Source organism: Taeniopygia guttata, chromosome 4, assembly GCF_048771995.1.
Source record: "Taeniopygia guttata chromosome 4, bTaeGut7.mat, whole genome shotgun sequence".
Lineage (NCBI taxonomy): Eukaryota > Metazoa > Chordata > Aves > Passeriformes > Estrildidae > Taeniopygia > Taeniopygia guttata.
This window is the reverse complement of record NC_133028.1, coordinates 7,019,171-7,034,591: the sequence shown is the minus strand read 5'-3', so window position 1 is coordinate 7,034,591 and position 15,421 is coordinate 7,019,171. Positions and strand designations below refer to the sequence as shown.

Genomic DNA, 15,421 nt, shown 5'->3' with positions numbered 1-15,421 from the left:
CACAGCTCTTACTGGTAGAAGAAAACCAGCTAAACTGGGAAACAGGCACTGGGGAGATTCTCTCACACTACACCGTTGTGCACCAGGTTTGAGTAAGTGCCACTAGCAGCCAAACTGTTAGCTCAGGTGAGGCATGACACAGCTGAATAAAGAGATAATTCAACCCCTGTCTGCATTCCAGGAGCTCCAAGCAGCTCCCTACCAGTGGGAAATAATTTGGCTCCAGCAGGAACTGCCCAGAGCTTCAGAGTGCACGACTCCCCCACTCCAGGCTGGTTAGCCTCCTGCCAGCGAAACCTGCTCAAGTGAGTATTATTACTCACAGCTGCTGGATGAAGGAGTCAGTTAACCTGAGATTCCCAGTCATTAAATGCGATTTAACAAGGCTTCTCACATTTTATGGCAGTGCTGAAAACAGAGCCGCAGGTATCTTTCTCAGCATAGTTTAGGAAGTTATTGATAACCCTTGCTCCAGTGCCTCATCCAGAGGTCTGAGATCATAAAATTCTAGAGCAGAGCTGCACAGCCTCAACTCTAGTGTGTGTATTCTCCAGCATGCAGCACCTGCCGTGGTGTAGGGCATGTTTTACACTCTGCTCACAGGTACTGTCTGTGTCCAGTGGGCATTTGGAGCACCAACATCAAAGAGCCAAGTCAAATAATCTCCCTGGACCAAATTCTGCAGCTGGCTCGTGGTGGATCAGAGTGTGTGGGTGTAAACTTGACAGTGAGAAGCATGATGGTACCGACACGGGGCAGCTGTTGAGGAACATCTCAGGTGTGAGTGCTCAGCCCCTGGTGTGCTAAAGCAAAATGCTCTCACCTGCCTGAACCTCCCCCTCCATCCCCCGTGTTCCTGCCCGCTGACACCCCAGCTCTGCAGGAGAGTCAAACAGGGCTTGATGCAGCATTTGAGGCTGTCCCTTTAGGTAGTCACAGAAATTCCCCAAAGTTCCGACAGGGATCCCCCAGAAAGTCCCAAAAGCCAATTCCCATGTGGTGCCTGTCTGGTGTCCCTGGTGCTCCTGCACAGGGCTCATTTTCCATGAATCATCAATGAGCCTGGAACAGAACAAGTAGAACATTCTGACTGAGGGGATGAGGGTTATGACACAAGCAGGAGGTGTTTGCTCTGGTCCATTCTGTCAGTCAAACTGTCTTTTTAATTACTTTATTATTCATTCATAACATTTAAAGTGGTAGGGGATTCAGGACACAGAACACATCCAAGGGGACATTGAGCAAAGCCTTTGCCAGAGGGCAGAGTCTCAGCTCTGACAGGCTGAGCAGCACATTCAAACCCTGATTCAGTGTGTTCAAGTGATGTCTTTGGCAGGTACCAGAGATGATCCAGGGCATCAGCCTATTTTTGGACTAATTCCCATGAAATCAATGTTAAATCCAAGGGTGCAAACCTGTATTAGTAAGAAAAGATGCAGATATTAATTGCATCTTACTATTGTACACTCTGCGAATGAATGAGGTTAAAAAAGGAAACTGCTCTATTTTACTTCATATACTTCGGCTTATACTGAACAAGTTTCAGTTGTTCAGTAAAATGTCTTATAATCAAAACAACAGAAAAACCCACATAAATACAGATACATTCCAAACATTGAAAGAGAAGTGAAAAATATTTCAAAATATTTTGTGTCATGGATTTCACTCAGCAATGATGTTTCAACCAGTTCTGTACTATCACCTGCAAAAAATTCCTTGAGCTGTTTCCACTTGAGCAGGGTGCAGTGAGTTAGTTTTTTAATTCTTAGAGATTTTTTACATGTATTTCAGAGTTCTGTTTCAGACTGAACTCAGTCATGTTACATGTCTTATACTACACAAGTGAAATGTTAAAAATAAAGCTTTGTTGTACAAACTTAAATCCATCTTCCAAAAATACACCATGATGTCTGTTTGCAATCTGTTGTATTAACAAATATTCATTAACTCCTGTATTACCTGACAAAATAATTCTGCTCAAACAGTTGAATTTAAATACTCAAAGGAAAATTATTTTACAATGTTTGGGCATTTCTGGTCTTCAGGTTCTGTCTAAAAGAGAACCAAGTAAATATGGTTGTTGTAGAGCCTTTCTTAACAGCAAATAAAAGAAAGATTTTTTTCTAATATTAGAAGATTTTCCAGCCCCTGGGAGGTAAACCAAGGCAGAGGGACACTGGGATGAAGGGGACAGGCAAGTAAAAAAAGAGGATCCTAATCAGTTTGTCACTAAAAGTGGGCTTACATAAATGGTTTACATAAACCACATTCTTCTCTAGTGGTGGGGTTTTTTACTTCTTTCCCTCTTGCTCACACATTCATGTTCTGTTAACATGCTCACATTAAAGCCATCTCAGGTGGACAGAATGGGGGCTGTCAGTGAAAATAACCCTGACAGGAAGAGCTCTTTCTCCTTTCCTGATGCTGTCTGGTAGAGATGTGAATCCATGATACAGAATAAGCTTTAAAACAGGTTATCAAAGCCTTGGAAAGCTACAGCCACGTGCCCACTCAGGAGAAATGCTGTTGATGCTGGAAATCCTATGGATGAGCCTTGTATCAATAGAGAAGCAGCCAGAAACCAGAGCGTGGCCAGAACACAAAAGTCTGGGCATGCAGGCTCAGGCAATATCTGTATATTATTTACTAATTTATTCTTATGATGTGACACAGGTTCGGGTAGCTAAAACTAGCCAGGTTCACCCAAAGTGATAGACTTTATTTTAGAATACATCTTCTAGATTTTCTTCTCTGCAATGACACAGAAACATTTTACAGTGACAATGAAGGAGAGATGATACCAGAGCAAAGAACTGAAATATTGTCACAGTAACATTTATGTGGGGTGATGGTTTACATTGTAAATATTCACCCTCTTTAGTAAACTGCTATTTTTTCAAGAGAAGCAAAATGATTCTACTAGACTTAGTACAAATGAATAAATTATTGCTCTTTTTATTTCTTTGTAATTATTTTTTTCTCTGTAGCCACACACATACATTACAAGAACTCATCCTGCACATACAGGGACTCTTTCCTGCCTTTTCACTGTAACATAGGTAGAGTGACAGATTTATTTCCAGTTCCTTGGTTCTCAAAGTCTGCAGGAGGGAAGGAGAAGTGCAGGAAGGGAGCATTTGAATGAGCTGCTGGTTGGGCTCCTCCAACTCCCTGTGTTAACCAAGAGTTCACAGCACCAAACTGCACTCTCTGTGACCTGTTAAATGTTTTGAGAGTTGTGATTAAGGATGCTCTTTGGGACTTCAAGCATCAGCATTATGCCTTGTAGGGGTGATTTGGAGTGAAATACTGCGTTTGCCTTGAGCACACTCTGCAGCACACCTGATCACACTCGCCTCTGCTGCTTCTGCTCCAGCACTGGCAAAAATAAACTCTCCTGCACATGTGGAAGCAGCATTTAATTTCTGCCCTAGTGAAACCATGTGGCAGACTCTCCTGGTGGTGCTGTTAGCCTTCAGCTGCCAAAAATACTATTACAAAAATTCAAAGATATCCAAAAGCAATTTCCAAACAAGCAGGATCATATATTATATTTCCATATACCTTTTACAGTGCATGAGGATAAGAGTGGCTCCATAATGGCATTATAAATACAGCAAATTAATGGTGGATGCAATGCCAACACCTTGTCATTATGCAAATTGGAATGTCGGCAGAAATGGTTATTCAACAACCCCTTTCAAAGCAACCAGAAGTCTAATGCTGCTCATTACATCTAAACTAATTAGCACCACATGTAAAATAAAATGAAATAAGGTTTTCCTTAACCCCTCAAGAGAGAGGATTCCTCATGATAATGGAAAAACATCCGAGCACGTGGCACAGGAGAGCTGGGTTTTTGCTCAGGGCACTGGCAGGCAGGAAAGCAAGGGGAACTCTACCCAGAAAGCCAAATGATGATATTTCAGTCACAGACATTTAGAGATGGAGGAACAGATTGTGCTGACATAAGCCCAGCTCAGTTTGCCCAGGCTCTGGTGCAGCCCGTCCCTAGCACAAACACTCCATGCTCTCCTCCCAGCATGGCACAGCCTGCTCCCCCACCACTCCCCTCAGCTGGCATTTAGGCTCTGGATTCCCCAGACCCAGCTGATAGCAAAGGCTCAGCAAGGACATGAATCCTTTTCTTTCTCCACTCAATCAGCTTTGAAGCAGAAGAGGGAAAGCATCAACTCAGAAACATGAGTAATTAAAGGATCTTTCTCCTTCCTTTCCTTCAGGGGCAGCATCCCACTCCCACACCTGGAAGAACAACTTTTTCCCACAGGCCACAATTTGTCCAGCTGCCAGGCAGCCCTAGCTCTCATCCACATGTACTTTCTAAGGGATGTGCTAAGTTTTGGGATCTTTAACATCTCTCCCAGCTGAAGGGCTGGGGAGGGGTCAGACTGGTCTGACCTAGGCTGCTACTTTGAGGTTTTTCTCTCTTTCTTAATTCCTTCAATTTCTGTAGAGGATTTTGTAATAGGACCACTAACACACCCAGTAACAGGGATGCTCTGAGGGCTCTGAATGTACCACCAGGATCTAATTTCTCTCTTTATCCTCTCACCACCTTTGCAATCCTCCTAGTCCCTATCCCACACCCCAGCAGGTGCTAAAGCTCTGCCCTGATGTGGCACAGCTGCAGCACCTTGGCTCAGGTGAAATGAGAAAAGCTAAGCTGGGAGAGAGCCCCCAGGAGCCTCCCCCGAACCCTCCAGCTGGTTGCAGGGGAGCTGCATTTCAGTGGGGTCTCCTGCCTGAGCCCCGGTGCTGGGCTGTGCTTGGCTTTGCAGCTCTCACCCTGATCTCTCCTTGCTGACTTGGCTCCAGACCTGCCTTTTATCTTGGTCAGGTAACTTGTGGCTGACTCTGTTCCTATTGTCAAGGTTGTTTTCTTGTTTGGGGGCGTGTGATGGTGCTCTTGGCAGGAAGGATGTTACCCTGATTTTCACTTTCAGCTCCTCTCACCTCTCCCTGGAGGTGACACCTCCAGTCTCTGTTTTTCCTTTCTCACTTCCCTCTGTACTCCCAGCACCATCGAGTCTTCCTTGGGCACTGCTTGGAGCAGAACTCGATTATTTGTAGATGCAAATTCAAGTGTTATTTTCACCCAGGAGCAGAATGCTCTTACCTGTTTGGGGTATATTTAAATGCAGCTGTCCCAGAGCATCCTAGAACAGACATGGAGAAACTGCTCTGCAGAAGTTACCACAGTAAATCCTTTCTTCTGGCTTTGGTGTCCATGGGGTCCTGAGGGCTGCTCTAGCTGCTGATAGTATCCATGAGGAAGCTCTCTCCTGAATCCATGAAGTTCAGTGCTTTTCCTGGCAGGTGTCAAGGGAACAAGAATGCAGATCTAGCCCTCCCTTGTCCCAGTCTAAGACTGTAATATCCAGAGACCTTTTACTTTCTTTAGTTCCCTACTTGAAGCAATTTTAGCTTCATGGCGGTTCAATTCCAGTCCCCACAGGAAGGGTGATGTGAGCTGTCTTCCATCAGCTCTCCTGCTTTTAATTTGCCGGTGGCTTGGGCTGTCCCCTGAGCCAGGACACGGGACTGTCACCTCTGAGGGTGAGAAGGGACCTGGAGTCCACCTCCTGAAGTTGTGCTCCAGAAGGAGCTGTTGAGTGCACCACGACTGCCATTGCCTGTTCAGAGCAGTGACTGCTGAAGGTGTGAGACATCCAAAAGGTGTGGCTTTAAATGGCTGATTCTCATCACTGAATAACATCCCGACCTCTTCTGGTGCACAACTTACAGAGACATTCACATCAGCTCTGAGTAAAGCCATTAATGTGTCTGGCAGAACTGGGTAAGCCCCACAGGCTGCACCATGGCCAGGCTTTTGCAGAGTGGGAGACCACCAGGTGGCCTTCTGCCTCTGCTGTGACACTCCTGAACTGGGCTTGTGCTGCCTGGGCTCCTGAGATTCAACACCTCTTGCTTCTGGCTAGAGGCTCCTTATAACTAGTAACACCCTCATCACCCATTTCCACAACCACTTTAAATGGAACAGGTTTACTTTTTGTTTTCCACAAAACAAAGTTGGTTTCTTTGTTATTTTTTTCCCCAATAATGCCTACTTTGATTAACCGGAGCTTTTCCCCAGTGTGGAAAATTGTTCTGTGTGGCATAATCCATGCAGAACTGCTTACAAATCCCATTTGTATGATTTGATTACCAGTAAGAAAAAAACTACAAATAAGTATTTTAACCATGATTTCTAGTAACTTTTTAATGTTATAGTTTTGTAATATAAACTTTCAGCCACACCTAGGTTGATAAAGCCAAGCCTCAAGTGAGTTTAGAGAAAATGGAGTCACAAGACATCATGCAAAAGATGAGTATGGGCTCATTACCTGCCCCAGAAACCTCAGAGATGTGCTGAAGGATGGCTTTCACTCAGAAGCCCTGCTCTCAAGGTCCATACCAAGCTCATTTATGCCACAAAATGCTTTGTATTTGATTTGAGTGCCAGACCATACATGGTCTGGTATGGTAAATACTGTGATCTTTTTTTTTTCCCTTTCAGGCTTTTACTCCCCAGGTGTAACCATGTGCTCAGGTAAGAATAACCACAGAGAAGTCTGCTTACTGTTCTTGTTTCTCCCACTGACAAAACCCTGGTTGAGAAAGGATGAATCAGATGCACCAGCACAGCTCAGTTCAGCTCAGAGTCCCTTCAGCCACACAATATTTAACATGTATTATAACTGTTCACCTTAACAATACTCTAAGGGCCAAATCACCTCAAGGTGTGCAGGTACCTGGAAATCATACACAGCATCTCCAGCAAGCAGAAGTACAATTGCAAAGGTGCTGGAGCGAGTTACAAAGACAGAAGCACACACAGAGATAATGTGAATGATACCTGTATTTATTCTTTTTCCCCAGAAGCCCTGAGGACAGGAATAGAAAAGTTCCAGTAGAAATGTCAGAGGGACACTTGAGCAACATTTGAACCGGTGAGCCCAGGATCTCAAATTTGAAAACTGACACACAAGGAGTGTGATGTATCAAAAAAGCAGACTGATCTATTTCATATTTTTGAACATAAAAAGTTTTCTATTTCATGAAGGTATACTGATCTTTGGAGAGAGATGCCTTCTTAAATTTCTTCTTCTAGCACAGCTATAGATGAACTTGGGAAAAGGAGAAAGCTCCCCCAAACCCTTGGAATTATGTCTGACCAGGTCTAATGAGAATGCTTAGGTGACAGAATCCAAGACCTGTTTCATGTATACATGCTGAGTGGCTCTTGTAGAGAAATAATTGGATATAAAGTGTCAATAATTAACATGGGTTAGGGTAAGGTTTGTCCCACACTGGACCAGGGGAACATAGAAGTGCAACATGGGATGTGCAATCTACACATTTTCCTATGAAGGGTCAATGGTTCATCTTGGCTCAAGGTGAAAAAGTGAAAAAGATGTAGAGGAAAAACACCAGAAGAGCTTTAAAAAAAGTCATCACTGGCTGTCAACCTGTTCCAAAATCCAGGTACCTCTGTCTCAGGTGGCCATTTCTGAGTCACCTGCCAGGGAACCATAACTCTGGAAATTCTCCTTCTGCATGGAAGAGGTACTCCAGGAAGACTTTGTTGGTTTTGAATTTTTTTTTTTTTTCCTCCAAGCATCCATGCTTTTAATAAAGGAAGGTGGAAAGCAGACAGATCATGTGATAGGATCAGGTGTAGCTGCCAGATTGCACAATTGGGTCCAGACAGGAAGTTTTAGCTGATAATTCTAGAACTGATGTGACTGAGTAGCATCCTAAGAATCACAGCATGGTTTGGGTTAGGAGGGACCTTAAAGACCACCTATTTCCAGCCCCTCTAGCAGAGGCAGGGACACCTTCCATCAGACCAGTGCTCACAGTGGGACATAACTGACTAACCACACTTTTCTTTTTTTTTCCCCCTCACATTTTTGCCATTTCCATTACCAGTCTTGGTCTTTGTGATATTTATTAAAGGCCCACAATGGGAACTCCATGGGTCAAGTGCATCTACTGTTTGCTGGGGACTTTGTAGTGCTGATGTTTCATGGCCCCAGCAAAGGAGGGCTAAGAGTCACTGCACAGTATAAACTTCCTATTCTTCTTACAGGGAGAAAACATGTTTTACAAATGAACACCTTCAGCCTGTGCAGGCTCAAGAATCTCTGGAATAGTGGCACAATGACCTTTGTGGTTCTTTGAAAGTTAATCATCAAGTGTCAGTTAAGTTTGGACTGTCTGGGAATCCCAGCATCCAATGATTACTATCACATTCAGATGTGTGAGGGGAGTTGTTGGGTTTGTGTGTTTTCTCTTCTCTGCGTATGTGATTTTGTCCTTAGTATCAAATCAAATCAGCTTAGCAGTTGATTCAACTGACTTGGTGATGAACTTGGTTTGTCCTTATCCACATTTTCACCTGGAATCTTCACCGCCACATTAGCAAGACTAATAGCCAGTAGAAGTGGCTTTACCTTCCAGTGCAGTCAGTAGATATTACGTGAAATTCTGCCTCTTTATTGTTTTATTTTCAGTATTTCAGAAGTATATCAACTTGTATTGAAGAACAAAATATGTCTTCCAAATTACAGAGCTCTTGCAAGATAAATATCAAAAGTCAGCAGTAATCGCTTTCTATGCAGTATTTGCACAAGTCAGAAAGTATTTGGCAGAACTGTAAATTGGCTTTTGTCTGAGGTGGTCAGAAGCTACACAGAATTGTTAAAATTTTCCCAGTTTTTAGTTCTTAGAATCTCCTTACACCTCCAACAGGTGAGTAACTAAGCCTGTGCTATAGAGAATCCATTCTACTCTGTAATGAGCACTTTATTGGAGACTTTTGCAGGTCACTTGAAATTGATTTTCAAACACAACCCTCCCGATTCTCTTGTTTTTTCTTTACCCATAAAGCTGTATGAAATATTGCAAAAGCACAACTGGTCACTGTTTTATTCTCTCTCCTTAAGCTTTACTGTAGCCAGCAAACAAGTTTGGGAGATTTGTTTAAGTACCCAGCCAAGAACTACAACCCACAGTGGATCCAGCTGCACATTAACTCTCTGGAGTTAGAAGATTCCAGATGCTTGTGTTTATATCTGGGTCCTTTAGACACACTCTGGGGCTTTAGCCTGATGCAATTTTATCTGTTCCAAGCCAGGCAGTCCACTTGAGTGATCTTCTTAAACTTCTTATTTTCACCTCATAATGGAGCTTTTTTGACTGCAGTTAAACAGAAGCACATTCTGTGTTCATCTAGAGACTTCCACAATGTGCTGTCCAGGAGCAGCTCTGAAAGATACTGGGACAGCATCTTGGGAAGAAGCAGACCAGGATGATCTTTGCCATTTCAGCTTCTCCATCTACCATCTTGGTGCCACAGCTGCCAGGACTGACTTAGCTCCTGGAATTCAGTTTGCAGAAATCAAACTCTACTCTGTTTATCATCTGAAGGCATCAGCTGATTTGGATTTTTTTACTGTGCACCAAAGTATTTGTAGAGGTGCTGCAGCAGCTGCTGTGCTGCTTGGTGTGGCTCACTTTGAACAGTAAGCTGAGAAAATGCTCTGTGAATTGCCATCCCTGGCAGCAATCAAATTGTTTTAAAAGTATTTTTCTCCCTGAAGGCATGAAAGTGGAGCATTAAACACACGTACTATCAAAGGAAGTACAAATTACATGAGTCTCTTAGGAAGGAAAAGAACCAAGCCCCAAAACCTGAACAGTTTACCCAAATTATGTACAAGTCATAAAGCATCTCTATTTCATGCATACTTCAAATAATTATCAACTTTTACAATGCATTCAATTCCATACCATGGTATCTTTTCCAAAATTAATATTCATTATCAAATAAGTTACACTAGGAAACAATTTAAAAATTACACCTGTAAAAATGTGCTTGGCAAAGTACTGTAGTGTAAATACAAATATCTTTGATTAAGGGTTTTGCAGTTGCACTCTTGTAATGAAGTGCAGGGGTGATTAAGAATTTAATTCAGTGCATAGTTAAACTGGTTGGCAAACTTCTCATGCTTCCTTTGGTCCACCCGGTTCATGGCTTTCATGACTCGTTTCATGGCCCCTCTGAAAGAGAAACAAAACAATAATAATAGTTCTGTTGAGTCTACTCAGTCTCAGAGAACATTTATGAATCTTGGGGAATTTGATTAATCACTACCAGGCTTCTGAGCGTGGCATTGATGAGGCTGAACAAATTTGTCTTGTTAACTAAATTAGCTGCAGCAATATAAATAGTTTAATTCAGCAATGATTTTATTAACAGGAGTAAACAAGTCTGTCAGTTTAATGGCTGTGTATTCCACCCTCCCAGCATTATTTCTTAGAGCCACGTGGAGCAAGTTTGATTTTCAAAAGCACCTAAGTGCTCTTGGAGAAAAAAACCCTGAAAGTATCTAACAAGATCTTAAAAAAATCAGTACTCAGAAACCCTTATGAAATCAAACCCACAATCCAGAATGTTTTTGTGAGGGAAGGGTTGGCTGTTCAGTTCATGTGAACTTCCACAGGTTACTAGAACTCTCTTTCATCAGATATGGGCTGAGTTAGACTCTTTTGCTCACACCAGCAACATCCCCATTCCTGACCAGCAGCTTTTAATCCACAAGAACAACTCTAGTTCAGGAAGACACCAGAGATTATTGTGTATCTCTCCAGGACAGGCTTCTGCTGCAGCAGAGCTCAGAGTTTAGCACAGACAGGTCAGTATGGCCAACACCTCACTCACACATCACGTGCAAATGGGATTGCTGCTGCCTCAGGGTGGGCAAACACCTGAGCCCCCTGCATCTCCTGCTCTGCTTGGAGAAGGCTCTGGAACATCCTTCAGGTTCAAAAAGGAAGTGAGGGAATGAACTTCAGAGCTGCTAAGCTTTCTAGTGCTCCCAAATCCAGTGAGGGCCTGTCTGTCTCCCTGTTGCTGCTCCATTTGCTGCCATTGCTTCCTCCCAGTGAAGATGTGCTCAAGAGATTTCCCAGGGAGGGGCTGCAATACTTCTGAGCTGGGTAATTCAGACACCTGCACTTTTTTCCCCACCACAAACTTTTGTGAGAAGATCATACAGCCAAGATTTTAAAGGTAAGGAAAATGATGAACAGGAGTAGGAGATTGTCATAAAAGGCAGAGAGAGAGCAAGCCCCTACATCCTCCCGCTGGTAAGGCAGAGGAATGGGTTCACAAATCCAAAAGAATAAGAAGCAGCAGAAGCAGTCAGGAAAATGTTCTATGGTGAACATCTGCCCTCTCAGAAACTTAGAGCAGCTGCTGTGCAGAGCTGAGGGCACTTCACCTCAGGAATTTTGCTCCTCACTGGATTCTGAAGTTCCAATTTTTACTGGTTACTTTACTGGTTTTACTGGTTACTTTTACTGGTTCCATGCCTTTAAATACCTCTGGAACAAAAGCTCAGCTATCTGAGGCTCGTGTTTGCAGGTGTTCTCAGCTGTCACCCCGCCTATGAAGGGTGTTATCACCTGACACATCTCCAGGTAAGCATTTGGCTGCTCTGATGTGGCAGGGAGAGCAGCTACAGGCTTGGTTTGAGGGACTGTGTCCCATTCAAAAGCAGGGCACTGACTGATGTCCCCTTTGATTTCTACAAGTTTGGCAAGTTCCATCACACAAACAGACGGTTTCAAGGCCCATGCTGTTAAGACTCTACATTGTCACAGTCTGCATTTATCACTTCTGAGGATGTTCCCCGCAGTGCAGGAAAATGAAGATAAGACATGCACCTGGGCAGTGTTCCTCAGCCTCTTTCAGGATCAGCCCTTACACACTATTCCAGCTCTCCTTCCAGGCTTATCTCCAATAAACAACCTGACTTCTGGTTTGGTAACTGTTCTCTGTAATGGCTTCATTTCCAAAGCCATTTTGAAACATCTGAAAGAGGTTTCTTCTTAATAACACTCTAAATGGTGGGATTAAAGATTTTCTCAGCAGCAACTGCAATGAAAACCAACATTCTGAAAAAACACCCTGGAAGAGGTATACTTTTAACAAAATTCTGCCAATAAAGTTACCAGAGTAAGGAAAATGTTGTCATGGTTTTGCACTTCAAATATTACCTAATTGGTAGGAGAAAAGTGAGCCTTTAGCAGTGCAGAGTGGCCTTGCCACTTTCATGTCATGTAGGTTTTACATTAGCACCAGTGGATTGTGTGATACTGTAAATGAAATGAGATCCCACTTTGATGATCTGTGTGCAATTTCACTTAGCTTTATTGGCAGACTAGAGCCTGGGTTTATCACCTATACATTTCAAGTAATTTGGGGTTGTTATAAGGAGCCAAGGTTATCATCTTGTTTAGTGCTGCAAAGCATGAAACCTATTAAAAACTTGACAGGTTTGATTCCCTATGCCTGGCACTAGCACACACTCAAAATCATTAGCACAAACCACAGTAAACCATGATATGAAATTCTGATCACTAGAACTGTATGTTTCTAACTTCTAACTAAGACTAGGTGACATGAGAAATTGACATAAAATGTGTAATTTCCATAACCAAAAATAATGTGGGTTTGGCTTTGTTATTATAACCAGTACATCAGAGAAGGGAAAATTGAGTTTTAACAAATATTTTGTCTTGGATGCTGTTCAACTCATCCAGTATGCTTGGAGAATAACCCACCATTAATGATTTTACAATAATAATTTTTCTTTTTTGATTTGGCAACTTTACTTTCCTTTGACTATTTAATTTTTGACATGTGAAACTCTCTAAATAGCTGCAGCTGCTTCCCATTTGATAAAGACTCGAGCATGCTTAGGCAAATGTATATTGTAGCCACATCTAAGCAAGAACAGACATCAAAAATGGTGTTAATAGTGGACAGATGGAGCTACTGTATGTTTTAAAGCACATTTGGGAGTGGCTGGCAGGTTCCCACAGCCACCTGAGATGCTGTGCCTGACTAATAAATGATCATCCAGAGAAGCCAATCCAGCAATTTAAGTTTTAAAAAAACTGAGACAGGATGAAAAAAGTTTTTCAAAGGGAAATTTTGCAAATTAGTCAAAAATCACTCTCAAAGAAATAACCTTGGTTGTCAGTACCTGCTATTTTTTACCCTCCAGACATATGGAAAATATTCTTGCTTGCAGTTAGCCAAAGAAGCTGTTTATTAAGTGCATGTTAGTGTACTGTTGAATCAAACAGAAACAGTAATTAACAGGCATTAGAGAATGGAAGTATCTTACTTATTGAAGACTTTCTTCTCAAGCCGGGAACGAGACGTGTTAGCCTGTTGCTTCAGGTCTGTCAGATTTGGATATTTTTGCTTCTTCCCTTTCTTTTTCTGTCCTTTTCCATTACTTTTAGAGGAACCAAGATCCAATCCTGTAGCAGCTTCAACTTCTCTCATGAATTCTGGATCTCGCCACTCTGTTCACAATACAAAACATGAACTTTGAAACTCCAAGCCCAGGGAGGATTTGCAGTCCCCTAAGGAAGAGGTTCTTGTCACCAATGGGTGAGAGCAGAGCCACACAAGTTGCACACACAAAGGAAGGGGAGGATAAGGCATTTTCCCCAAATGACAGATCTGGATGAAGAAGCCCTGCCAGTCTGGGTTAGTATGTATTAGTAACTGCTATGGATAAAACCATTCTGCAGGAAGACATAAGTCAAGGTTTTTCAGTGCCACAGTAGCAAAGTTCCAAGGAAACTATTCCATGTAGGAGAGGTGAATAAACACAGTGATTATTATTTAGAAATGAAAATGCCAACAATGTAGCTGAGGAACTTATCTGCAGAAATAAATTCTGCATAAGCTTAAAAATAAACCTAAAAAATTTGAATATATCAACCTTTTAGCAGAGTAGGGCTGGCAACATTGTGATTTTTTTTCATCAATGATACTTACTTTAAAATGTGAACTGGTATCTGACATTTACATAAAATTCTTGAGTAGGACAACATGACCCTGTTGCCATGACACCCACTTTGCATCTGAAAAAGATACTACTTTCTAAGTATCCCACATTGCCTCATATTATCAAAATCAAGTTTCTTCTCTTGACAATGGCACAGGTTAATTTATCTAAACAAAATCTTGTTTTACATTTTTTCAAAACCTTAATGCTCCACAACCCACTGTAAGTGGGTTCTGAGCCTAGATGCCACCAGAGCAAAAAGCATGAACAATTTAAACTGTGGACTGTTCGAGGAAGCTGAAGTTTTTCACCTTCAGTGTAGTCTTGTGTATCAAAATAAGGTAGCACAAAGTAAAAATGTGGCTGGAGGATGGACATCTGCCAAGGGGAAATTTTGAAAATTTACATTTCATTGTAAAGACTTTGAGAATTTAGGTTGGAAAAATTTGTAGAAAGTACTACTTCAAAAAGAACATGGTCCACACTCAGCAGAAATGTCAGAAGTCTGAATTTTAACAACAGTAATTGCCAGTCATTTGTCATAGTTTCCCTTATGTCAGTCAGCCTTTCTTGCCTGCAGAAATTGTAACACCAAATGTCTACTCCTCTTACATAACAACCTTGTAAATATAGAAAAATAAACAGTCCTAAAGGACTATACAACTTCATTTATACACCAAGACAGTCACTGAGTGTGACAAACGCTGCTAACAACATTTCAGGAAGGTCAGAGGCAATGTCCTCACTTAAGAACACAGTGTTAAGGAACAGCAGAGCAATTTTCCAAGGAAAGGTTAGATCTAAACTACCATCATACATGAAAGCAAGGACTGCTTAAAATCCAACATGCCAAAAAGCATGAGGAAAACCAAGCTGTTCAAGAGTTGCACAGGAGAGTTACAAAGGGAGAAAATAGAACACATATACTTGATAGATCATAAGACCTCACAGATTTTTTTTTTTTTTTGAAGTGAGGGAATACAGAACAGCACAATTCAGATACAGGAACGATTAATCCAAGATTAAGGAAAAGTGTCTAAACAGTTTATCTCCCAGTAATAAGAAGGCGTCACAGTTTAGGAACCTCGTGAATAGAGCAATTGTTTAAACACAACGAAAAAATGCCGGCATCCAGTAGAGATGAAATGAGCATTTGAGTAAAATGAAGGAGCAATTTAAAAGCTTTTGAGAAAAATCAATAGAATGCCAGGGAAGAGCAGGCTTTTTGAGCATTGATGGGCCCCTAAAGCTCTTCATACATTGTTACTGAGTTTAGCAGCAGGGAAAAGAAAATTACACAGTTTGCAAGGGTAGGCGGGAATCAATACTGTAGTTAGTAAAGAGATGCTATTTCACATCTGAGTGGCCAGCGGCCTGCCTTCACCAGCCTGTCCTGATACCTGTTTGTTAACAAGTCACTAAGGGCTGAAAAACCAGATACTCTTCAGGGTTGACACAAAAAATAGGCACTTAATTTGCTCCTGTGTGTGAACTATGGGAAAAGGATGAACGCTGCAGATTAG

General features: G+C 42.0%; 1 protein-coding gene across 3 annotated transcripts in view; it reads right to left on the bottom strand.

The window, feature by feature from the left end:
* Positions 1-6,862: 6,862 nt before the first annotated feature.
* Positions 6,863-15,421, bottom strand: part of UVSSA (UV stimulated scaffold protein A) — a 47,421-nt gene continuing 38,862 nt past the window's right edge. For 2 of the 3 annotated variants that reach the window (XM_030270542.4, XM_030270543.4), the window contains 2 exons: positions 13,224-13,407; positions 6,863-10,086 (listed from right to left, as the gene is read on the bottom strand). In XM_030270542.4, coding sequence (XP_030126402.4) covers positions 9,993-10,086; positions 13,224-13,407 — 278 coding nt within the window. In that variant the 3' untranslated portion in view covers positions 6,863-9,992. The remainder of the gene's footprint in view (positions 10,087-13,223; positions 13,408-15,421) is intronic. The other variant, XM_032747960.3, reaches the window with a different exon arrangement.